The 26,309-nt window shown below is 43.9% G+C and overlaps 1 protein-coding gene across 1 annotated transcript in view; it reads left to right on the plus strand.

The window, feature by feature from the left end:
• Positions 1-26,309, plus strand: part of ASS1 (argininosuccinate synthase 1) — an 80,046-nt gene that overhangs the window by 32,159 nt on the left and 21,578 nt on the right. The window contains exons 7-11 of the mRNA XM_031954841.1: positions 4,908-4,978; positions 5,400-5,430; positions 13,183-13,273; positions 17,114-17,198; positions 20,009-20,073. Coding sequence (XP_031810701.1) covers positions 4,908-4,978; positions 5,400-5,430; positions 13,183-13,273; positions 17,114-17,198; positions 20,009-20,073 — 343 coding nt within the window. The remainder of the gene's footprint in view (positions 1-4,907; positions 4,979-5,399; positions 5,431-13,182; positions 13,274-17,113; positions 17,199-20,008; positions 20,074-26,309) is intronic.

A 26,309-nucleotide genomic window follows, 5' to 3' on the forward strand; every position in this document is an offset into this window, starting at 1 on the left:
CATATTTCATTTTAAAAAATGGCTTTAAAATTTTTCTCTAGTTCCATAAATACAAATTTCCTTGGGTTTGAGAAGTGAAAAGAGAATGATGACTTATGGCTGTCTACACCCACCCACCATGTGTCCTACTGAATGGGATGGGACTTGGAACACTTGAGTTTTGAATCCTGGCTCTACCAGTAACTAGCTGTAAGCTCTTGGTCAAGTCATTTCCAGTCATTGAGATGATTTCCTAAGAAGTGAAGAAGTTAAGGTCTTTGTGTATAGAATTGGAACTCACATCAGATCCTTTAAAGTGAAGGATTCTGGGTACAGTATTAGTACATGTAGTGCTTAAAGTGTGACTATATCATTAGGTATACATAGGCATATTACTTCCATCTTTTCAAAATAATTCCCTTGGGATCAGAGATTTTGAGCTTCTAAGAAAATTCAAAAACTATCATCAAACAACAAAATAAGGGATTAATTCCCTGATTTTACAGATATAGAAATATGACCCAAGGAGGTTGCCCAGAGTCCCAAAGCTAATAAGTATCAGAGCCAGTATTTCAACCCAGGTGCTCTCACACATTTATGGCACACTCTGTTCCAAGGATGCTGCCATCTCTCAGAATGGTCTCTTAAGGTAGTGTCTCTGGGGCCTGCAGCCTGTTCTTCTGAATCTTCTCAGTGATGGGAAATCTCTGCCCTTTTAAGGGTGAACTTGATTTGGGAAACAACCCAAAGCAATTTGGAAGCAAATGTGGAGAAATGAGTTAAGTGATCAGAAGCTGGGTCATAATGTTTGGACCAGATGGACAGAGAGGCCCCCTTCTAATTCCAGCATTCTATGATTCTGGTTAGCACATCCAGTTTCCCCAAATATATCCATGTACGATTCCAGCATAAATAAGTATTCAGCCTCCCAGGGGGCAGCTTGGATGCGAAAAAGGATTATTTGGATGTGTAACTTCTTGTTTATCTTTCAATCAGTCTCATCTCTTGCTTCATATCTAGTATGAGTCATGGTATACTGAGGGCTAGTCAAATATGTTGTGCAAAAATAAGATGCTTTAAACACATCTGTAGAATGTTATATGCATGTGCCCTTCTTTAAAGGGTTAAGTGTTTAGCATAGTGCCTGGAGCATAGTAGGAAGTTAATAAATGCTTATGGACTGACTGACTAGTGCTTTGTAACTCCTGAGTGCTAGAGTTGGAATGCTGAAGATCTGGGATTAAATCCCAACTGGAAGACTTGTTAGCTTTTGTGATCACAGGCAAAACATTTGACTTTTCTGATGCTCATTTTTTTCTTAAGTCAAATGGGCTGCTATAACTTTTGTATCATTCACAAGGTTGTTGGGAAACTCCAATGAGATATTATATGTAAAATATATGTAAAGTACTTTGTAAACCTAAAAGTACATCAATCATCATTATTACATTTTAGCATATGTTTTGCATATAAATGGGGGTCACATCCAATCCTTGCAAAGGACTCGGTGCCATCTGGGTGATTTGGGAGGGGAGTATATGGAGAGAAAAGTTTGGGAAGGAGTGAATGAGGCTGCTCCTAGTGGGGGAGGGGAGAGAAGGGGAGTGGAGCAAGCCGAGAGCAGAGAGCATTACCTCCGGGCTCACCCTGTGCTCATGATTACAGCCCATTCAGGATAAACAAAGGGGAGCATTAATTGGCTAACCAGCTCTTGAAAGCTAATGGAGCGAGCAAGCAAGCGTGGTGTGGCTGCCAGAGTGTGAACAGGGTCCTCTCTGTCAAGCCCCAGCAGAAGCTTCCTGACTCAGGAGCTGAGAGACAGAAAGAGACAGAGACGCAGAGAGATAAAGAGAGAAACTAAGAGAAGAAAGAACAGAAGGGGAGAGACAGCAAGGAGAGAGAGATAAAGGAGAAATAGAGAAGGAGAGGCAGGGAAAGGGACAGAGGATGTGTCCGTAGCTATGTGGGCATGTTTGAGGATCCGTGAAAGTGTGGATGTGACTGTTGGGGAAACCTTTGAACTGAGCCATCATTTCAGAAATGGAGGTTGGGCCGGAGGAGATCAGCGGCCAATTTGGGAGTAAGGGGGTGAAAGGGATGAAGCGGCTCTTCGGGAGCATTCTAAATGGGGGAGGGCTCAGGACTTCTTGGGCAGTAGCTTCACCTGGTGGGAAAAGACCAATTTAGAGTCAGGAAGCCTGCGTTCCAGGCCTCGTCCTGCCGCTAAATCTCTGTGTGACCTTGGACAAATCAGTTTCCCCTTTTCTGATGCTCATGAGGGAGTCAGAGTAAATGAAATCCAGGGTCCTTCCGTGGTTCCTTCTCTAAGGCTCTGGGAAGGAAAGGTGCTGCCAGCTATCCCTTCTGGATCTGACTCTTCTGTCCATCCTCCAGATTTCATCCTGTATTCACCAGGTTCATTTCAGGCGAAAATAACTCTCAGACTTGGTGATGTTTTTTCTAAATTTTATAATTTTTTCTGCTCATTGTACGTTTAATTTTGAAAAATTAAGAACAGCTCATGGGGCAACTGGGTGGTGCAGTGGATAGAGCATTGGCCCTGACGTTAGGAGTTCAAATCTGGCCTCAGACAAGTAACACTTATTAGCTGTGTAACTGTCTGGGGCAAATCACTTAATCCCAATTGCCTTGTAAAAAACCAACAGCAAACAAATAGCTTTTTCTGGAGACCTGGTTTAAAGTAAACCATAGGTCATTCAGTTCTTGTGTAAACTGGCATCTAAATCAGACAGCATGACATAAGGGGGGAAAAAAATCACTCCCTGGTGTCAGGGATTCTTGGTTCAGGTTACAACTCTGCTGCCTATTTCCTCCTCTATGAGGAGATTAGGCTAGATGAGCTTTGAGGTCTCTTCTAACTGTAGAAGTCATTTCCCTTCTCTGAATCTCAGTTTCCCTATCTGTAAAATGGGGATAATTGTACTCATATGATCTAACATACAAAGAGTTGTCTTGAAGAATATTTTTGATAAACCGATATGAAAAAGTGAGAAGAATACTGATCTGGAATTGGGAAACCTGAGTTCAAATCCCTCCTATGATATTTATCAACTGTATGGCTTTTGGCAAGTTCCCTGTACCTCAGATGATTAGGCTAGAAGATCTCTGAGGTATATTCTATGTCTAGATGTAGGATCCTCTGAAAGTGCTATTAATTATAATGATTAATCATCATCATCATCATCACAGCCCAACCTCTTCCAAATGGCTTTATAGTCAAGCCTTTTTCTAATCAATTTCTCCTCAAAGCCTGAGGTCTGAGTCCCAGGCTGGTGGGGCAGCCAAGGGGAGTTTGGAAAAGCATTGGATCCCACATTCCCTCGTTACTATTTTTCCCATTCTCTCAGGGCCTCTGCCCCTGTTACGTTGTAAGGTCACAACTTGTAGTGTGATTAAATAACCAAGTCTAAGAATGAGAATCATAGACTGCTTGGAAGGAACCCTAGAAATCATCAGGTCTTATGTGATTTTACAGGGGATGAGATTGAGACCCAAAGTTAAGACTTCTGGGAGGAGGGACAGGTGTCTTCATATAATTGAAGACTTCTCCCAAAGAAGAGAATTGGTTTTGTTCTGCTTGGTCCCTGAGGGCAGTAAATGATCCCAGGAGCAATGAATGGACAGAAATTACAGGAAGGATCCACACAGAGGTGTTCTCAGAGGTGCTCTTAAAGGGGTTGCTACCATTCAGGTAGAGTTTGAACAAGGAAACTTCTGAGCTTCCTTCCTCATCAGATTATCCTGTTTTGGTATGTACCTTTCTTAGTTTCTAGTTGTGTTGGATTACATTGCATTGCTCAGGGTGACAGAAAATCCACCTTGCAGGTTTCCTGATGTTTAATTGAATGCTCTTTTCACTGTTGTGTCCTTATTTGATGATTCAGGATGAAAAAGGACAAGAAAAAGATCTAGAATGAACAATACATGACTAGGGAGGCAGTGGAGGTGATTGAATTTAACAATTTAATTCAACAAGCATTTCTTAAGCATTCTTTATATGCAAAGTAGAAGGAATCTCCACACTAGCAATCCCCTATACTAGGGAAATCAAATATTGAGAGCAGTGTCCATGTCCAAGACATTGGGATAATGTCTCCTTCACCACAAAACTTACATTTTACTTAAGTGTAGGTGAAAAACAGGTGCCATCACTGGTTCCAGAAATATGAGGGCAGGGGGAAGAAAATGTCTAAGAGCAGAAAAACCAACTAAAGAGATGATTGATGTCTTCCTATTGGTCTTGTTTTGTGCTTCTGAGTAGTACAAGGACAAAGATATTTGAAACCTTCTCTTTCCAAACTTTTCATGGTGTCTTCCTTCTCCAATCAGTCCCTTTCAGTAGCTAGATGGACAGTGGAATCTGGAAGACTTATCCAATGCTGCCTCTGACACTTACCCCTCAAGATAGTATAAAGCACTTTATAAACTTTAAGGAACTATCCCATTACAAGCTCTTACTTGTAGAGCTAAAAGGGACCTTAGATATCAAGTCCAAGTTCAAATTTTACACTTTGGGAAACTGAGGTCTGAAACTGGGAAAAAGACTTACATTGGATCAGCCAGGGAGTTAGGAGTAGCAGATCCAACACCTGATAAAGGTCTTCTGACTGCAGATCCCCTTTCCACTAGCCATAGAGACTCCCACCCAATGTAGAAAGCCCCTCTGCAGGATTTCCAGTGTATGATCTTGGTGAGAATACATGTCCTCCCCCAAGAGGGAGAGCCAGGAGGGGGACCGTATTCCTGATCAGAAATGCTTGTGTCCTTATGTAGGATAGGTGTAGGCCTTCTGACATTAGAGCCTTATACCATTGGGCCACAGGTACCTGTTGACTTGATCTATAAGAACTGATATTGCCCTAATGCCATGCTGGTTTCTTCAAGCAGTCTTGTGTTTCCTCCCACAGCAACATGGAATCCCAGTCCCAGTCACCCCCAAGAACCCATGGAGCATGGATGAGAACCTTATGCACATCAGGTAAGAGGAAAGGCCCTGGTGGAGCAGGATGCTTTGGAAATCGAGCTTTGGGCTCCCATAGACAATGGCTGTCTCCTTTCTTCCATGGGATGTATGGTTGGTCCCATTGGGAGGGAATAGAGCAAAGGCATCCCCATAGCATCACTGAATACAGCTATGTCCCAACTTAGGTAGAAAATCCAGATTCTGCATCCTACTCCATCTGGAGAGTGGCTAGCTCACTTTATAGCCCCTACGACCAATTGGAGCCCAGACTATGGCAGACTCAAGCTATATCCCAAGCTGGTTGGTGACTGTCACCAAGAAATGGGAGTTTTGCCTGAGGGAAGAAGGATTGGGTCTCTTTCTTATGATTTGTTGGAGAAAATGTTCCCTCTCTTGTGACTTTCTTCTCTGGTTTTGTCCCCTCCTTCTCCTGCAGCTATGAGGCCGGAATTCTGGAGAACCCCAAGGTAATTTATCATTTCCTTTGCGCTGTCCATCTTCAGGGGCCGCTCTCTAGGCCAGTGCTGTGATGTATTTGTAGCCTAATTTGAAATTTCACAGGGGGCCGGGTGTGGGGCTGGGGCCAGGCCCTGCCTGTGTTCCTCGCCCCTCCCCACCTCCCCCTCTCTGGGATGGGTTTGAAGGTCTCCTTCTCTCTCTCTCTTTTTTTCTAATTGCTGCCAGGATGAATAGGGGAAGGAATGATTTCAGGGCAACACAGAAGGAGAAAATGTCATCGTGAGACAATAAAGAGGCAATTAGACAGATGAGACACTTGTGGGGAGCGGGGGAGTCCTGGGCCCACCAGCTTTCAGGGCAGGTCTGGAGTGATTGTATGAGGGGCCAGAGGGGGAGGTGTTGGGGGGTAGAGCCTTGGGCTCATTTATCTGAGTCTTCTCCCAACACCGAGCGGATGGCCCGCTGCCCTCTCTTCTGAGCTCTCAGCCTGGGATCCCTCTGCTCACTCAGCCCTGTTTGAAGCTGAGGATTTCTCTCCCCAGGGTGTTTCTCTTTTTGTCTCCCAGCCCCCACCCTCACCCCCCCATTCTGCCTGCCCCAATGTTGGGGGCGGGTGTGTGCAGGAGTTAGGGTGGGAAGGAGATAGATTTATCATGGGAATAGAAGCTTCCTTTGTCCTCAGGCCCTTCCTGGAACCTTCTGGCCAAGGGGGGGGGGTCTGTGTTCCCCTGCTTCGCATGACACCTCGGGCTTTTGGGGAGAAGGGTTCTTAAAAGAAGCATCTGGGGACAGCTGCTGGGAGGGTCACCGGCTCGAAAGTCTGAAAGGCCAGGGAGACCTGGGCCCAGCACTCTGAGGGGCGGCCCCGTCCGGGTTTCAGGACTTTGAAAGCGGTTTCTGCTTTGCTGTTATTCAGCCACGGTTGAGTCTTGGTGACTCCATTTGGCATTTTCTTAGCAAAGATCCTACGGTGGTTTTGACATTTCTTTCTCCAGCTCATTTTATAGATGAGGAAACTGAGGCAACCCAAAAGTTAAGTGACTTACCCAGGATCTCATAGCTATCAAGTGTCTGAGGCCGGATTTGAACTTGGGAAGAAGAGTTTTCCTGACTCCCTGCGCCATCTAGCTGGTTTGTGGTGGAACTTCCCAAAGCACTATGGGGAGCCTGAGCCGAGGCTGGCTAGGGCTTGGCCCTCAGGGCAGAAAACAGCTTTCCCAAGCAACCTCGGACTGCTTGGGGGCTTCCTGCCCTGCTCCTTGTCCTAAGAATCCTGTCAGGAGAGGAAGAAAAAGGAAAGGAATAAGCACTGACAAAGCACCTCTTCTGGGCCCAGCACTGTGCTGAGTACTTCTACAAATGTCACCCCCTTTGAGCCTTACCACAGCCCCAGGGTGTAGGTGCTTTTGCTGTCCCCGTTTTATGGTTAAGAAACCTAAGGAAAACAGGTTAAATGACTTGCCAGGATCTCCCTGGGGACGGGTATCTGAGGGCTGCCAGATTTTAACAGACTGACTCCAGGCCCAGGCTTCTAGCTACTCTATCATTGGCTACTCACAGGGTGGGAGGGCTGGGAAATAAGTTTGGGGCTCCTCAGGGGCAGGCTTTTCCATAGATGTATGGAGGCCCTTCCCCCAACTGGCCTCAGTATAGAGAGTCCACAGAATGGGTAGATGCTAATATAAAGCTTCTATGGTCTAATCTGTGGCAATGGGACATAACCCTCACCTTCCCTATAGACATTCCCTCGCCAGCCTTGCCCTCGTGTTTCCAGAGCTCTTTTCATGTGGCCTCTATGTCCCCCAAGCAGCCCCTTGTTGTTTCCTGCCGCCATTCTCATCCCTGCTTCCCACTCTGGAGTCGAGGTGTGTCACTCATTAGTGCTGAGTCTGCTCCCTGGAGCCTGATCAGGCCGCATGGTACCGCTGCCTGCTGGCCTGAGTATTTCCAGTTCATGCTCTGTTGGCCCCACGACACTTAGGCAGGCCACCGCTAATTATTTAGTCAGTCAAGGGGAAGGCAGGGAGGCCTGAGGGGTGTGAGCCTGCCACAGGGTGAATGGAGAGGAGAAACGCAGGAAGGGGGGGAGGCAAAACGCGTTACAGAAGTCTTTTCATTTGGTAGTAATTAACCCTGGGTTTGCCTCAGTTTCTTTACCTGTAAAATGAGCTGGAGAAAGAAATGGGCCCCAGATGGGCCCAGGGAATTGGGGGATTTGTCCCTGAGGAAAAAAAAGGGGGGGGGCACATTTGTAGATAAATTCTGAGCTCTAGACTGTGAGCCCTTTCTCCTCTCCTTCCTCCCTTATCTTTGACTCAGGAAAACCTTTGGCTGCAGGAAAAGAGGTTTTAAGAGATAGAGACAGAGACACAGAAAGAGAGAGACAGAAAGACACAGAGAGAGAGAGAGAGAAGGAGAGGGAGAGACAGACACACACACAGAGACAGACAGAGACAAAGAGACAGAGAGAGAGATTCAGAGAGACAGAGATACAGAGAGAGAGAGAGACAGAGACACAGAGAGAGAGAAGGAGAGGGAGAGACAGAGACATACAGAGAGAGACAGAGACAGAGAGAGAGAGAGGACTTGAGTTGATCTAATCCAATTTCTTCCTTTGAATAGATGAGGTAACTAAGACACAGGTTATAGTAAAGTGACTTAGCTAGGGTCACATAGGTAGAAACATCTGGTTTTGGATCTAGATCCTCATACTCCCAAATCCCACCGTTGTCTGTCTCAGCTTCAGATTTGCCCCTCTCTTTCACTTCTAGAATTCTTTAATTCTCTCTTAGAGATCTAGATAGGAAACTTCTGCAAGTTAACTTTCATTTCCTTTTGGGGGTAGACAGGAAATTCAGTCTGGGGAATCTTGGGGAAAATAGTATCTCCTACCCCACCCCTATGGGTATTTCTCGCTTAGATCAGGAAATAATTCCTGGGAAGGGCAACAGGAGGGGATTAAGAGTGAATCAAAAGTAGGCACATCTGTAAATTTACTTATGACCCCTTCCCCTCAGAAAATGTGAGTTCTGCTGCTTACACATTGTGGGGGGGGGTACACCTAGTACAGGGGAACGAGGAAAGGTGAATATGGAAGTGCTCAGGCCTAGGCTGAGAGGTGACCCAGTATTCTGGGATGGAGCCATAGTCTCTGAGACTGTAATACTAGCAAACCCTGATTCCCTGGCTGTGAGGAAAAGTGGGCCCTCCCTAGGCCCTTATACACAGAGCCTCTTCTGGTTTCTGAAGCATTCTCTCTTTGTGGTGTCCTGGAGAAAGGCATTGGTGGGGGGCCCCATGGCCCAGGGCCTCTTCTCTTTGGGGGACCCTAACATCCCTTGCTAAGCTGGCCACCAAAGCGGGGCTTATGGAAAAGGAGCTTAGGGGTAACTGCTCTCTATTTCCCCCACCCCCCAAAAGCCCTGAGGTCTGCCAAAGTGGGGATTTGAAGGCAGATGGTTGAGCCATTTTCTGCCTCTGTGAGGGCTGATTGAAGAGCAATGAGGCATCTAATGCGGAGAAAGATAGAAATTTACTTGCCTTAACTTCATATGGCACACACTGAAAGAGTTCATTCAGTCCCCGGGCACAACAATATCTGATGGATGAATAAACCATTTGCAACATCGATCATAGCCCTACATCATGGTTTACTTCACGGGCCATTTGCTTCCAATTTCTTCTTCTCTCAGCCTGTTTCGTGCTTTCTTTCTCTCTCTCTCTCTCCTCTCTCTTTTTTTTTCCACACTTTCTTCCCTTTGCCCACCCCCCCAAGATGACATCTCAGGACTTGCCCCCCTACTGGGATGGATAAATAGATGGCATTGATACCCTGCAACAAACTATTTGTCATTTGAACTGAGCTTTTAGAAAGGAGAGTAAAAGAGACTAAAACACACACACACACACACACACACACACACACACACACACACAGACTATGGTAGAACTCGAGGCAAATGGCATTTTATTCCTATTTAGTTATTTTATTTAATAGAGGCTTTCAGACTCAGATTAGGAAATTGGAAGCTGCCTGATGCCGACTTCCAATGTTTAGTAAAGAGTTTGTAATCCTTGGTATCCTCCCTCTTATCTGCAACCCTGAGCCCTCCTTCTATCTCCTTTTGCATGCAAAGTTTTTCATTATCTCGGACATTTTCTCTGCCGAGTTAATAAGTATGATCAGGGAGGCCAGAGCGTGCAAAATTGAAATTCGTGGGTCACACCATTTGTGTGTGCACAGGATCGAGTGTTTAGGGATGTGCTTGTTAAAGGGAGGGAGGAGGATGGACCTGATGCTGTAGCAGATCCGGCTCATATTGTGTTGTTATGATTCAGAGGGTCCCAATCTTGAGGGTGTGAAGGAGGAACTGCTGGCTACCTTCAGCAGCCACCGTGGGAGATGGGCTTTTGCTCCCTGTTCTTGTTTTTTGAGAGGAACGAGTGTGAGCACAGAATGACTTAGGCAGCACCCCTTCCTCCATGTGGCCAAGAAAGAGCCATTAGGATCTTCATCTGCTCCCTCAGTCCCACTGATACTTTGCAGGCAGTCTCATAAGAAACCAGTTTACTGATTGGTCCTTGTCAGTGTTGGGATTAAGGAAAGGAAAGGTAGGTAGTCAGTTAGGGTACAAATGCAGAGAAAATGATGAATTTTTGTGCCTTTTTGTGTAGCAAAATGTGGCTCCAAGTCAGAAGACCTAGACTGAAGTTTAGTTTTTCAACTAAACTGAGTGATTTTAAGCATTTCATTTTTGTGCCTGAATGTCCCTATCTTGTAATTGGGAGATATTCATCTGTACCTTGATATCTTGAGATCTATTGCAAGGGCCAAAAAAAGAAATTAAGGATGGGTATGTTCCTTGAAGGAATCCCAAAGAGATTATTAGTAGTGATATTAGGATAGGGTGAACATAACTATGATAGGGCTCGCAGTACCTTTGACCCAAGAAAAACTTTTATAATGCTAGGTTATATGGTTTACATTGAAAGGTTCCAGTGGACACACAGAAGCTGTAATTTTTCAGATTATGCCCAGAAATACCTTGATTTGGCCCAGTTATAAAGGGAAGAACTCTGGATATAGAATCCTGTCTTTCTTCTTTATTATCTACATGACTTTGGATAAGTAATTTAGCTCCTTTGGGCATCAAAGGACTTGGGCAACATGATCTTTAAGTTGTCCAACTACCCTAAATACTGTAATTCTTACTGTGTAGCTTCCCTCTTTCCTTCTCTCTGCCCCGTCACCATCACCACCAAACTCTCCCCTCCCATATGAGTGAGAATTGTATGGCTCTCTGCTGCTAGAGAAACCAGGAAGGAGAACGGAAGAGGGAATCCTGCAAAAGCCAGGTCTTCTTTCTCGGCTTCTCTCCTTTGTTAATGCCTTGGGATGTGCCCTCAGAGAAACAGAAATGAAGAAAAAGCCAGAGTTGTCTGATAGTAGATTTAGAATCAAGTAGCCCAATATTTTACATTGGAAGAAACTAAGGCTCCAAGGTGAAGAGGCTTGCTGAAGATCACATAGGCAGTACATAGTACAAGTAAGGGCAAATCCATCCTTCTCTCTCCTGTACCATGTTCTACCATTAGAACTCAGGGAAAGAGAAAGGGAGTCTGTGCGGTAGTCATTGACATATTTCCTTAATCAGCTCTGTAGAGTTCAGGGCCCTGGAGAACAGAGGTAAGGAGAATCCAAGGACCCAAACATTAGCAGCTAATAGAAAACATTCTACACGGGCACCATTTATTAGTGACCTCCAACTCACCTCAATTTTGATATGCAAAGAGCAGCTCATTGTGTAGTAAAATGGACAAAGCACAGGGCTACAAGTCAAGAGACCCAGATTGAAGTTTAGCTTTTCAACTAATTTTAGTTGATTTGGGGCATTTCACTCATTTTTGTGTCTGAATGTCCCTATCTGTAATTGGGAAATAGTCATCTGTATCTTAATAACTTGAGATCTATTGCAAGGACCAAAAAAACAAAAAAAAATTAAGGATAAGAATGTGCCTTGAAGGAGTCCCAAAGAGATTATTATTAGTAGTGATATTATGTTTGGGCAAGAGTATTTTAGTAGAGATTCATGGGATGTTAGAACTAAAAAAGATTTCAGAGATTCCAGGGGAAAAAATACTGGATTTGGAGTCAAAGAAACTGGTTTCAAATCTTGGTCCTACCCTTTATGTGACTTTAAGCAAATCACATAAATTTTTTAGGATTCTATTTCTTCCTATGTAAAATGAGAGGATTATATCAGCAGCTCTAACTCTGCGATTCTTTGATTTGATTTCTCATTTTATATGTTGAGGAGATGGAAGCCAAGAGAAGGGAATGGGCTAGGCCAAGAACACACAGCAAATGAGTAGTAAAGACAGCTGAATTCAGATGGAGGCCAGGTATCCTGGGTCTAGTTCAAGGCTTCATTCTTCAAAGATATTTTAGGGAGAACAACCTAAATTTTTCATATTCTAGGTTTGGAGGCACATCCTTCTCTGAGCTTCTGTCCCTTTATTTTTAAAAATAAAAGGCTAAACCAAGGTCCCTTCCAGCTTTAAATCCTTAACCCTACTCTCTAAGTTACAAAATAATCCAAAACTAATGGACACAATCTAAACCCACAAGAAACAGGCAAAGAGTCTTTGTGAGGGAGAATGCTAAAAGAGAATGGAAATATTGAAAAATCAATCTCCCATCTCCTCTGTGCTCCACATCTATTGCCCCAACTTGCCAAGTGGTCTCTGTCTTAAAGATTTTGCCCCTGGCCTCCAAGTCTGGCATCCCTCAGAGCTGGGGCATCCTGAGGCGTGAGCTAATTGCAAGAGTGTGCTTGTAACAGGCCGTCACTGCTGCTGCAGCCGGGGCTTAGGGGAGACAAGAGGCCCCTTTTCTACAAGTCCGGAAAAAATATACATAAAGGTTGATGTGTTTTCAAATGGGTTTTTCTTTTGTTCCTCCCTTTTCCCCCTGTGAGTATTAACCTCAGGGACACTGTGGAAGAGTACAGCTTGTTGGAGCACCTGCTGGGGTCACGCTTAGTCATTAGCTTTTCGGTCAGTGCAGAATAAACCCCAATTCTAGGCTGAAGTGGAGGGGGGAGGGATAAAAGGGAGAGAATAGAAAAAAAGAGGGACAGAGAGGAAAGGAGAAGGAGAGAGACAGGGAAGGGAGAGAGGGAGAGAGAGAGAGGAGAGAGAAATGAAAGGGGGGGGAGAAAGAGAGAGAGGAAAGGAAGGAGGGAGGGAGAGACAAAGAGAAAGAGAGAGAGAGAGAGAGAGAGAGAGAGAGAGAGAGAGAGAGAGAGAGAGAGAGAAAATGGATGTGTTTGTGCACATATGTCTGTCCCTCTCTCCTGGAAAGTATGTACATGCTCACTCCTTCAAAGTCACACTTTTTTCCTGCCTGACTTGTTCTTCCACAGCTATTCCATCTCCAGCTGTGGGGGCGTCAAAGAAAAAGATGAGATCAAGTTGAGGGGAAAAATTGTCTGATTTCTTTAGCCCATTGTTCCCAGACCCCTAGAAAGTGGTGACACACTGTGCAGTGGTGGCGTGAGTCCGGAGGGCCTGTTGGTCAGTGCAGCTAGATGGACTTTGGGAAGAGGGACTGCCTGCTTCCTGCCCATGCTCTGACTTGAGGGTTTTTCTGTTCTGGAGGCTAACCTCTGAGCCAAGAGAGAGCAGGGAGGGAAGGGGAGTAGGTACATCCTGAGCCTTGGGACCTTTGTCCATCAGCCATGTTTCTCTTCCTTCCTCAGAACCAAGCACCTCCTGGCCTCTACACAAAGACCCAGGACCCCACAAAGGCTCCCAACAGCCCAGATGTCTTAGAGATTCAGTTCAAGAAAGGTATGTCTATATAAGTTTGACTCTATAAACCCCTCGGGTCTGATTCATTCAAATCAACCTCCCCGCTTCATCATTCTTGAGGAAGCATTGCTTCCTCTCTCTCCGGCTTTCTGAAAGCCACAGTTCGGATGAGGTTTTCCCTGGATAACTTTTTCCCCATGTCTGCTTCACTTGACATTTGAAGTCATATATGTGATAAAGAAGGGAAGCAATTTCCTCAGAGCCCAAAACAAACCAAACTCTTCAGTTCTAGGCCTTTAACCAGTCGCTGCTAATTAACACAGTGTAATTGTAAAGGGCCAGTTCTCTTCCCATCTTTGGACAACCCAAGGATGATTCTTCATTTCTGACATGTAAGTGAATCCCAGCAACACAGATGACTGCTACAAGCGAACATTATCGCAGAAACACCCATGTGTGGGATCACATTTGTGCTGGGTGCAAAGAGTGCAAAGGCATAAGAGACACAGTCCCTGTCCTTGAGGAGACATAGAACAAAAATGTAAAAAGATACGTATGATACAAGAAAGTGTGTGATAAAGGCCTAAAGAATACAAAGGCTGAGTACCACCGGAGTTTGGGGAGAGAGGCATTAATGAGTTAGGGAAAGTTGGGGAAACTTGAACTTCTTGTTGAAGGTAAGTGGGACTTAAGTTAATAGAGAGGAAAGAGGGGCATCGGGGGAATTTCCTTGAGCAAAAATTCAGGGGTAGGAATTTTAGTGGAGTATTTGAGGGCACATAAATAGTCCAGTTTGGCTAAAATGGTTATCTTCTTTCATAAAGAGAGAAGGTCAGAGGTTGGGACCAAATTATAAACAGCTTTGAACATTCAGCTCCATATTATTCCTTCTCTAACGGACAATAGAAAATCCTTGAGAGTTTTGGCTTATAGGAAAAACTTGAATAAAGATCCAAAGACTTAGAATCAAATCCTTTCTCTGACACTTATTAACTATATGAGCATGAACAAATAACTTAATCTCAGTTTCTTCATCTGTAAAAATGAAAGGGTTGGACAAACTGGCCTTTAAGGGCCCTTTTGCCTGTTTGTCTTTGACCCTATGTTTAGGACTGTGTTTTGGATTAAAGGAAGAAAAATCTAGGGAAGAGTAGTGATTCAGTAGTCCAGGAGAGATTGATGAAGCTGTCTTACTCTGGTCTTCAGTTCATTGGAATCTCATGATTGCTAGTCTTTTTCAGTTGAGGATAAGGAGGGATGGCACAGTGAAAATAGTGCTAGTAATATATAAAGTGATTTGCAAATTTAATGCCCTTTATCAATGTTAACTTTTATTATTATTTTGAGTCAGAGGATGTGGCTTAAAATCCTGGTTTTGCTATTTAACTCTCTGTGTAATCTTGAACAAGTCACATCCTCTCTAGGATAAAATCTGTACAATGAAAGGACTGGACTAGATAGACTCCAGTGGACTTTCCAGCTCTATGATCTCCTAAGGATCTTAGAATTCTATGAAGAGAGGTGGGAAGTGATTCTCCTTCGGGGTAACCATCCCTTTCCCATGTCAGCTTCCTTTCCTTTATGTCTTCTTCCAGAGCCAGAGATTGTTGGTTCAGACTCTGACCTGAAGTATCCCCTCAGAGGTAGTGAAGATTTGGGCATCTAGGCCCATCTTCACCTTTTAATCATAGGTGATTCTGGGATCAAGGGGACTTGGCCATTGTTAATACCTTCACTAATCACTTAAACCCTGACCAGCGTGGAGCCAGGATTTTTCTCTGGTCCTAAATGTGATAGTGGCTCTGTGCTCTGGTCCTAAAAGAAATGGGTCTTGAATTTTCTCCTTCAGGACTCTAAAAATGGGACTTAACTCTATTCCTTGATCTCAGGCTGGATGTCCTGGGTCTCACAATCATTTACTTTGGGGTCTGATTGTCCCCTAGATCATAGATTTCTGGATTTTGAGCTGAAAGAGATGATAGATGTCGCCTATCCCAACACCCTTGCTTTGATGAGGCCCAAAGAAGGGAATGACTTGTTTAGTGTCCCACAAAGCTGGAGAACTGAGATTTGAGCCCAGGTCTAGCAAGCCTTTTTTCCAAGTCCAAGCAGCCCTTTTTCTTCCTCAAGTTTCATCTTTCTTAGTCTCTTCTGAGATGCCCTGTGTAGGGTATTAAACCCATTGACCAAATCCTTAGCTGGAAATGGATCTTTGTGGTCCAGATAAGCATGTGAGTGCCTTGACATGCAAAAGAGACCCAGATCATAGCATCTTTACTAAGAAGTTGGGCAATCTAAAGTAACAAGAGAAAAAAGGGCTGGGCCCAGAACAGGGAAGGGTTTCAGCTACAAATATGACAATTTGACTAGTATGTCTTAGAGTGGATGCCAGAGAGACAGACAGACAGAAAGAAAGAGAGAGACAGAAAGAGACAGAGAGAAGGAGGAGAAGGACAGGAGAGGATAGTAAAGGAGAGAAGAGAGCAGAGAAAGAGGAGAGAGACGAGACTCAATCCATTTTAATGACTTTGGGAGCGTCTGGAAAAAAAATAGAGGGGAAAAAAGCCCCTCCCTCTCTATTCCCCATTCATTCCCTAGTTAATTTATTTGAAGTTTTAATCTAATTATTAACTATTTTAAAGGATAAGCTGCTTTCTCCAACAGCAGCCCCAACAATGTCTCTTCTCCACCCGGGTGGACCCCATCCAATGCCCTGGCTAAGGATGATAATAGAAAAGGAGAGGCAGAGAAAGGGGATGGAGGGAGGCGGGGGGCGGTGAGGAGGGCTTAAGGTTCATTATTGGCCAGACTTACATTTAATAGCAATTTACAACCGAGTTATAAAACCCCTGGAAATGGGGGTTAAGAATGGCGATGCTGACAGACCCTTCAGTGTCGCCACGCTAGCAGGCGCCTCAGTAATAAAGACTCCAAAGAAGGCTATTGAGGCCTGATTGGCAACTGATAGCTCGCTACATGGTAATGAGACGGGCAGATGGAAGGGAGATTAGGCTCCAACTTTGAACGGCTTTTCTTTGTCACAGCTACAGCCCTCTTGTTAGCCTCCTAATACATTTATTGCTCACTTCACACTGCTCAAGAAAATGCCCCTTTTCTATTCAAAGTCAACCCCTAACCCACCCACCCACACCCCCCCTCCTCTGCCCCGCTCCACACACCCCCATCCCTCCGCTGCTACCACCCCCACTGCCTGTCTTCTCTCCCTCCCTCCCTCCTAGTTCCCCTCATTTTTTAGAAACCATTATAATTAATTCATGGGAGACCCTGCCATTCCAGCCAGTTCCATCCTGCCATTGGTCAGTGGGGGAGCCATTCCGTGCCCATCAGGCTGATAACTGGGACCCTGTGTGGGGTGTGGGCAGGGGGAGGGGACCAGATCATTGGTCCAACAGACGTTGCAGGGGGCTGTGTGTGTGTGTGTGTATGTGTGTGTGTGTGTTGGGCTGTACCTCCGCAGCGGTCCAGCCCCCCACTAACTGGTGGGACAGAAGGTGCTCTGGTGGTAAGACAATGGTGGAGCGTGAAATTCAATTAGTTCAGGGCCTGGTTGCAATTTCACAGCCCCTAAATGTAAAAGGGAAAAAAAGAATGGGAGGGGGGGGTGGAGAGTTTTTATTACATTTTCTCTTTCATTCCAGGGGCTTTCCAGCCCCTCTTTTCCCCCAGTGGCCACAACCTGCACATGGCTTTTTAAGAAGTTATTTGGAGTCCATATCTGTCACATCCATTTAAGGCGTTGCTGATGACTGGGAGAGGGACATGGTGGATAGGTCGGGTGGCCGGCCCCTTTCCCCTGTTCTCTCAGCTTCCTTCCTGGCCGTCCCACTTCCTTACCATCTGTACCTTTGCCTCTCCCAGGTGTTCCCGTGCAGGTGACCAATGTTAAGGATGGCACATGCCACCGTACATCCTTGGAGCTCTTTCTCTACCTGAATGAAATTGCGTAAGTGCTGCTTTTGACCTCTTGCTTCTTCCCAGATCATGTTCCTTTCCTCCCTCTCATTCTCAAGACATCTCCAGAACACACTCCTCCCCTTTGGGCTCCTGGTGAGTAAATGAGAAACTCTTAGGAAACAAAGTTTGGACCAAGAAAAAGGTTCCTGAGGACAGCTCCATTTTCAAAGCCCTGAACTTGGGATGTGAGAGGACAGAGATTCTCTTCTCTATTCCTGAGCTGCAGCCTGAAGCTTTTGTGCAGTGGAAAGAGTACAGAATTGGGGGTCAGAAAACTTGGGTTCAGATTCTGGTTCTACCATTACATAGCCGTGTGACCTTGGGCAAGGTGTTATTAATCTTCCTGGGCTCCAGTTCCTAATCTACAAAATGAGAGGGTTGGACTATATGGCCTTAAACTCTCAATCTGTGGGTTTATATTTGCTCTTTTGTTGTTTTTCCTATTTCCTATTTTCATGTCTGACTATCACTCCATTTGGGGTTTTTCTTGGAAGAGATACTGAAATGTTTGTCATTTCCCTCTCCAGTTCATTTTACAGATGAGGAAACCAAGGCAAATAGGGTTAAGTGACTTACCCAGGATCACACAACTAGTGAGTGTCTGAGGCCACATTTGTATTCAGGAAGATAAATCCTCCTGACTTCAAACCTGGCCCTGTCCACTGTGCCTCCTTACTCCTTCATAATCCCTATACATAATCATAGACTTATAGACACTTAAGGGTATTACAGATGGAAGGGACTTTAAAGCTCACCTCACTCAACCTCATCATTTTATTGCTAGGGAAACTGAAGCACACGAAGAAAGTAATTTTCCCAAGGTGTTACATGCTAAGCCCAGGACTATAACTCAAGGCTAAATTGCCCATTCTGTACCATCACAACACAGCTCTATTGTCTGCAGCGTTACTGTCCTGCACAGGATACTAAAATCCCTTTCCTTGAATTCCCATTCTAGAAAGGTGAGGGACATTGGACAATATTCCTAATCCACAGAAGCACATCAGTTTGGCAGCCTCTAGCACAACCCCTTGTCTTGCTTCTGTGTTAATAGAGCTCTTGTCCTCTGACACAGTGGAGAATATGCATGCTCATTTTGCTGGCTTTGGCTTTTTTGAAAAATATACCACAGTGGAAGTTAGCCATCTTTATATGGCCTTAAGTAGTCAAAGCTGCCTTTCATACTCCCTGCCCTGATCAGTTCTGAATCCCAGGTTGATAACTAGAGATAGGAGCTTCCTTTCATAGGTCAGAATTTCTGATACAACCAAAGGACCTTCCTTTCAAGAGGACAGGTGATGGTGGGGGGGGGGGGAGGGAGGGAGAAGGGGGGTATGGTTTAAATAGGATGCTGGGCAAAGAATCACTTGCAGTTAAACTTAGTGTAAGTTTAGATCAGCCTAAACTGCACGTGCCCTGTAGCATATTTTCTTTACTCTGAGATCAAATTCCAGGCATATTCCCAGGCCCAAGGATGATTTATGCAAATTCAGGAACTCTGTAATGATTCCCACCCAGAGCCTATTACCACAATACTTCTCCAGTTTAACAGGTCCTGGGATCTTCTGGAGAAATGGGCTGGAGCTACCAAATTACCAAGTATTGAACAGAGCCAATCAGTTCAATTGGATAAACTCAACATTTGTTTTTTATTTATTCTATTTTTTTTTCCTGAGGCAATTGGGGTTAGGTGACTTGCCCAGGGTCACACAGCTAGGAAGTGTTAAGTGTCTGAGACCAAATTTGAATTCAGATTCTCCTGACTTCAGGGCCAGTGCTCTATCCACTATGTCAACAAATGAGTATGAACCTAATATCCCAGAGAGAGCAGCCCTCACGTATGATAATACCTTCCAAGTTCTGAAATGCCCTTGGGTTTTCATATTATTGTCTTCTGAGGAAAGACTAGTGCAGGGATGACAGAGCGGGCTACAAGACTTCATGTTTGTTAATTTCCTTAGTCCTGGCAAGACATTGTGGTTAGTGATCTAGATCCTAGTCCCACATTTACTGCTAATTCTGTGTAGTCTTTGACAAAATATTTTCTTCATGAACTCAGACGGCAGAGCTAAGAGTTGTTCTAAGGTGAAAGTAGGATAGTGTCTGTAAAATACTCTGTAAGTTTTACTATGTAAATGTCAGTTGATGTTATTGTAATTATCAATAGATGAAAATTATAGGTAAATATAAGCTTCCAAACCATTAGAGATATCCAAAATGGAATGGGATACCACAGAAGGTAATGTCTCCCATCAGTGAAGATCTTCCAGGGGCTGTTGAAGAGGACCATAGAGTTTAGGAATGAGTTGGACTAGATGATCTCTGTGATTTCTTTCAATTCTGTGATTCTATAATTCTGTGATATTATTTCCCTCCTCTCTGTGCCTCAATTTCCTCTCTTGGAAAAGAAAGAATTTTGCTTACATCAAAGTTAAAATTCTCTTCCAAATCCATGATTTCAGTAACTTCATTTTATCAACCAGCTCTTCCAAGAGAAGGAGCAAAGGGCAGGAAGAGGTACCAGTAATCTTCTTCATGAAAATCACATAGTAAACACATAATTAGCACTTAATAAGTGTTTTCCTTCATTCATTCATGTCTTCTGACATGGTGACACAAGTCCCAACTGACCCTGAGGTCACTGGAGCCAAGGGAGACAAGAACATCCCAAAGCACTGATGGATCTGAGAAACATGGTTGGATTCCCTTGTACCTTTCTGAAAGCTGGGATTCCTCCCTTTCACAGGGAGCTTGTGTATCTAATCCCTGACATCATCTCCCCTGCTTCTTTCTCAACAGGGGCAAGCACGGGGTCGGCCGAATTGACATTGTGGAGAACCGCTTCATTGGAATGAAGTCCAGAGGTAAGCTTGCCTTCAGAATGCCTTCAAAGTATGTGCTCTGGGTGGCTTCAGCTGCACTTGACACAACATGTACAGCCCAGAGGTTCAAACATGATGACCGATCTATTATCCCTTGGGTTGGAGGACAGGCAGCATAGAAAATCTGTAGCCAAATCCTGGAAAGGGGCCCCTTAGGAGAGCAGCAGAGAAGAGCTTATGCTAAAATTTAGGTTCTTTGTGATTTTTTTTAAGAGGTAGGCTAATTAATATCATGAATAAAAATAAGGACTGGACCTCTGATTTCAATGGGAGAGGAAACTCCCAAGTGAGGAAATGGCCTCTACAATGGAGGTTGCTATTTCTTCTCTAGTGGTAATAGTAGTAGTGATGATGATGATGATGGTGATGATAGTGATGGTGGTGGTGGTGATAATACCAGGAAGTAGTAACCATTCTCAATTGATATCTCACATTAAAGAATTTTAAATCAACTAATGGGAGAAATTTAGGGGGCCAGCAGCTGGGCAGAATCTGAGAAAAAAATAGTCTCTGATCTCAAAGAGTTTCTCCTCTATTGAAGGGAAATAACTTGCATATAAATAAATGAATGAATGAATACATAAATAAATACACAAAGTAATTTTGCAAAGATTAAGAGATGTCATGATATTCAGAGACCTTGCTAGAATATAGAGCAAATGATAGGGAGTCCTGTACAATAAGTCTGGGAAGATAGAACCAGATTGTGAAGAGTTTTAAATAGTAAACAAAATAATTTATATTTTATTCTAGAGGCAATAGGGAAGCATGTTTATAGTAGCAGCAATTTAGGGATTCAGGACTACTAGCCAGAGTATAGAGCTAGAGTACTAGACTGGCTTTTGTTCATATAATTAGTGTGCTGTTGATCCAGGCCTAAGGTAATAGAGTTTTGGAACAGGGCTCTTCTCACTAGGTCAGCTAGTAAGCTGACTCACTGCCTTGGCCAAAGCCAAAATGTTACTTAGATGTGTTCTCCCAGAGCCCCAGAGAGATGACAGGGTGGAGCCAGGTGTTCTAGCTGGAGGATCAGAGCTTGTGTGGTCAGCCTCTCCACTATCCTCTCAGGGGCCCAACTCCCATTTGGGGGCGGGAGCGAGCAGGCCCCTTTCATGTCTCCATGAAAAGACAGAAAGGGGTGATTTCTTGGTCATTAAAGGTTTCATTCAAATGGCTAATTCACAGCCTCTTTTGAGAGTCTCGAATACTAATCGGACCAGTGGTTGGCGCTGTCAGTTTGTATGGAGCTGCCTTGTGAGGAGGGTGAAGGGGGACTAGAGGTTACTCCTAGAGAAGCACAGAACTGTGGGGGACAGAGTTTCCCAGGGGTAGAGGAAACTTATCTCCCCATTTTGCCTTCTCATAACTGGGCCAGCTCCGTTTTTGATGAAGTCATGGAAGGATAATATGTAGGGAGCAATGGGTCGTGATACCAGTCCTAGTATCCCTTAGTGAATTTCCTTATGATTCTGCCATCTGTGTCTTTATCTAAACTCTTCCTAAACCTCTTGTATTTTTACCCAGATACATTGTCTGGTCTCAAGCAAATTACTTAGCTTTTCTGAGTCTAATTTCCCCATTTGTAAAAGCATCATTGAATTCCCTTTCTAAGATTCTAGGATGCTGAGATTCTGTGTCATCTTTGAATCTGCCTGAAAAGGAATCGGTTCCTAGCAGAAACTCCAGCCCATCGGTGTACCCTTTCATTGGCAGTACTCAGCATTTCTAGAAGTCCCCCATTTCTGGGGGTGAGAATAGCAAACTATATAGAGTTGAAATTAGAGACTAGATTAAAAGTTCTGGGGTAATTGTATTTCTGACTCCCTCTGATCAGCCTAAGGAGCTGATAACACTCACCACCAACCTGTTCTATGCAGATTGTGGCTGTTTTTCCTAAGCTCCAAGGACATGTAAGAGGAAGGGGAATCACAGAATCATAAAATCTCAAAGCTAAAAATGAATTTAGTGGTCTCTTAGTCCAACTAGATCTAAATAGGAACATCCCTATAATATTCTAACCTTTGCTGGAAGACCTGCAGGAAAAGAGAATGCACTGCTTCCCAAGGCATTCCATCTGACTACTGGGGGTGTCTTTTTTCTTATAGCAAGACTAAATGTGCCTTTCTGAACTTCTTCCCACTGTTCCTAGTTCTCTTAAGAGCCAAGTAGAATAAGCCCAATCTCTTTTCAGCCCTTCTGGCATTTGAAGACAATTATCCAGTTCTTCCAAGCCTTCACTGGGCTTCACATCCCTTCAAACATATTTCATATATCATGTCTCCAGTCCTTTCATCATTTATTCAGCAAGTTTTTATTAAATATCTGTCATGTGCTAAGCACTGTGCAGATTACTGGGGATATGAAAATAAAGCAATCCCTGCCCTCTGGGAGTTTATCTTCAGATGGATGTTTCTCTGTTCTCCTTGGGCTCCAGAGAAGAGATGTTGGCAACATTGGGAGTTCTGAAAACCTCAGGTGTCAGTTGTCTGAGTTAAAGGCATTGTTCCTATCAATATACCGTGGGAATATGGAAAATGCAGCTAAAGGTAGAGTTGTTTGGGAAGGGCTTAGAATGCTACTTGACCTAGTGTTGTCTCAATCATACCACGGAGAGCTGATAGAAGCTGCTCCCTGGTGTCTCTGGACCTTCTTGTCCCTTTGTTGGGCTTTAAGGCGCTGATTCTTCCTGACAGCACCCATGCCAGTCATAGCTAGATTGATATATATAAATACTTCCAGGTTTATCCAACACTTGAAGTATGTTATGTCATTTGATTTGATCCTACTCCCACCTTCCTCCACTCTGGAGTTCTGATGCAGTATCCTGACAATTGGTTGCTATACCACTGCTGTGGGTAGTTCTGAATGAAAAGATCACTTTCAGTTAGTCAGTAAATACTAAGCTCCTACTGCATGCTGGGCATTGGGTATATAAGTGCAAAAGACAATCCTATTCTCGGGAAGTTCACAGTCTAAATGCAGAGGTCACACGCAAACAGCTAATATACTTTCCCAACCATTCTTCTACCTGCTTCTCAAAACAAACCTTGTGGGATGGGCTAAGCAGGGACTGTTAGCCCCATTTTCTAGACAGAGAAAACTGAGGCTTCCATAGAAGGTTAAGTGTTCTGTCTTAGATCAAATAGCAACTTAATGTCTAATCCAAGACATGAACTTGAGTCTTCCTGCTCACCTTGTATACTCAGAATCCAAGAAGTGAAAGTTGCCAGTGACCTCAGAGATCATCTCCTTGATACTTGACCCTGACCCTTGGGGTTTATTCAAAATTGAGAGGATGCAGGAATAGGCACTGAGAAAGTAGTGCTTTCTCTCTTCCTCCCCATCCATACCATTAGGATCCAAGAGCTGAGGACCTGGGCACTATTGGGGTGAAAAATAAACATTTTTAAACCCTGTACATCGTTAGCAGAGTTGCCTATTTGAGTTGCAGTGATGCACTGGGATGATAGTAGGTGGCAGAAATCAAGGAAATCATATTGTGCCTAATGGAGAGACAAGTAGCATTAGCAAGGGTTTTAGGTTCCTTCTAAGAATCTCATCAGAATGAAGTTCCCTAAGCAGATCATCCTGACTCCTCTATCAGCTCCTCTCTGCCTCCTCACACAGTTTCAGCAAATACCTTTCCCCACCCTAAATTTTCCTCAAGCAGTAGATCTCAAAATATGATCTCATGACCCTCTTGTTCAGGTGTGTTTCAGTCATGTCCGACTCTTCATGACCCCTTGTGGCTTTATCGACAGAGACACTTGGAGTGGTTTGCCATTTCTTTCTCCAGCTCATTTTACAGATGAGGAAACTGAGACAAATGGGATTAAAAGATTTGCCTGGAGTCACATAGCCAATAAGTATATAAGGTCCCATTTGAATTCAAGTCTTCCTGACTTCCTGATTCCAAGCCGGGTGCTCTAACCACTGTGCCACCTAACTGTCCTGAGGTCAAAGACCCTTTCAGAAGTTTTTTACAGTCAAAGCTATTCTCATAATAATCCTGAAATGGTTTAATTTCTAATAACAGAAAATGATAATAAATATAATACAAAAACAAAAGCTCTTTGGAAGGGGGTCCTCAGTAATTTTTAGGAGTATAAAAGGGTTCTGAGACCAAGACATTTGAGGCTCTCTGCTTAGTGTATACTTTGTTTGCTCCTTAGGAACTCATAGTCTTGGTCTCGTGAGTACTCACCCCCAGCCATTTAGTTAATCATCCTGAGACAGCTGCTACTCATCCAGCCATGAAGGCTAGTGCTGTAGCAAGGCCAACAAGAGCTGCCCAGTTTAGTTCAAATCAATTATATCTATTTCTATCTGCGGCTGATAGTCTTGTACCCAGTATACACTTAATCAGTTAATTGTTGAATTGCTTTGAGTCAAATATTGGACCCAGGCCACAGCCTGAGCTACTAACCTTGGTCCCAGGTGACCCCCTACACTCTGAGCCTTCACTCCCAATCACAAACTCAACCATCCCCAGAATATGTGCTATCGCTCATGGGGGAAATAGCTAACATTTGTATAGTACTTCGCAAAATGCATTATATAATGTATCATCTCTTATGCTCTTCATATCAACTCTGTGAGTTAGAGGCTATTATTATCCCCATTTTGCAAATGAGGAAACTGAGGCAGAGGAAAATTAAATAACTTGTCCAAGTCATAAAGATAGTATGTGCTTGAGGAGGTCTTGTAGACTTCAGTAGCTGGAGTGTGGAAGGCTCAGTACATCTCATCAGACAACTTGAAAATGCATGCACTCAGAGCTTTAACTAGGATTTTTGCCCCCATACAAGTGACATGAAGCAGGCCCTCATTTGACTGGGGATAGAGGAGAAAGAGTAGGTCATTGCCCCACAGTGGAGAGAGTGGAATGCCAGCATAAGACTGATGCCAGGGAGGTCACTGTTGATAGGGGACATCAGCTCAGTCCAGCCTATCATCCAGTAGCTTCCTATTTATTTTGCTCTATTGTTTCAATTTCCATCAGTCCCCACTAATTGTGGCAGCCTGGGAAAAGACTCTGGTGCCTTTGCTATATTTATGTATATGACTGGAAGGATCAAGAGTCTGAGAATGAATTAAATGCTATCCTCCCTGTTAAGCCCCAGACCAATGCCACATACGTGTCCTGGTGTACAAAGAACCATGCATTTTGTGAAACAATTACTCTGTATCACCCAGGAAACAGCTGCAATTTGGCATCAGGCAATGCAAGTCTTGCCCAACCTTTGTTAGCTTTAGCTTGGAAAGAGAAGAAAAAGGAGCCTTCATAAAGAAGATTCAAAAAAAGCATGGCGTACCCAACTTGTAACTGATCCTGAGAGAAAAGAATCAGATGGGAGGCCTGGGTCCTGGTTCTGGCTCTGCCCTAACTCACAGGGCAGGAAATCTCTTTACTATCTCCTCTTCTCTCTCCTCAAAACGAGGGCCTCAGCTCCTTATCTTTAAAATGAGCAGGTTTAAACCAGAGATGCTTAACCTTGGAATCTTTTAGCAATCTTGTGAAGCCTATGGAGCCATTCTGAGAATAATGTTATTTAAACCAACTATTTCAAACCAATGGGGCAGCTGGGTAGCATGGCAGATATATGGAGGGCCTCAGGTGCTTACTAGCTGTGTGACTCTGAGCAAGTCCCTTACCCCACCTTTGCTTCAGTTTTTTCATCTATGAGATGAGTTGGAGGAGAAAGTGACAAACTACTCCAGTATCTTTGCCAAGAAAACTCCAAATGGTGACATGAAGTGTTGAAATGACTGAACAATTGAAACCAATTACTTTGAAATACAATTATCAAATGATTTTTTTTTTTAAGTTTGTGGATCCTAGATTAAGAATCACTGGTCTGGATTATGTCCATAGTCCTTTCAATTCTATCTTCTGTGAAAGTAATTGGAAGACCTGAAGGCTACTGACGGTACTTCTGTGCATATGAGAAGGGAAGCAGAAAGCAAAAGAGGGGAGAACCTGAGGAGATAGCATTTTTTTGGCTTTGTAGCTTTCTTTTTTTCCAAACTCTCCTGCATCCATGAGAAACAAGCTAATTTAAAATCTCTGAGGAAGTTCCTGTCTAATTTGTAACTGGCTAACAATGTGACTAATTAGCTGTTTCTTTTTTCTCCTCTTCTCCCTTTGTTTTAGCCACATTAACATGATTAAATGTCCCTTTGTGTAGACCTGCCTTTTATTGTCAATTGGTTGCTTG

The sequence above is a fragment of the Sarcophilus harrisii genome, chromosome 2 (assembly GCF_902635505.1).
Source record: "Sarcophilus harrisii chromosome 2, mSarHar1.11, whole genome shotgun sequence".
Lineage (NCBI taxonomy): Eukaryota > Metazoa > Chordata > Mammalia > Dasyuromorphia > Dasyuridae > Sarcophilus > Sarcophilus harrisii.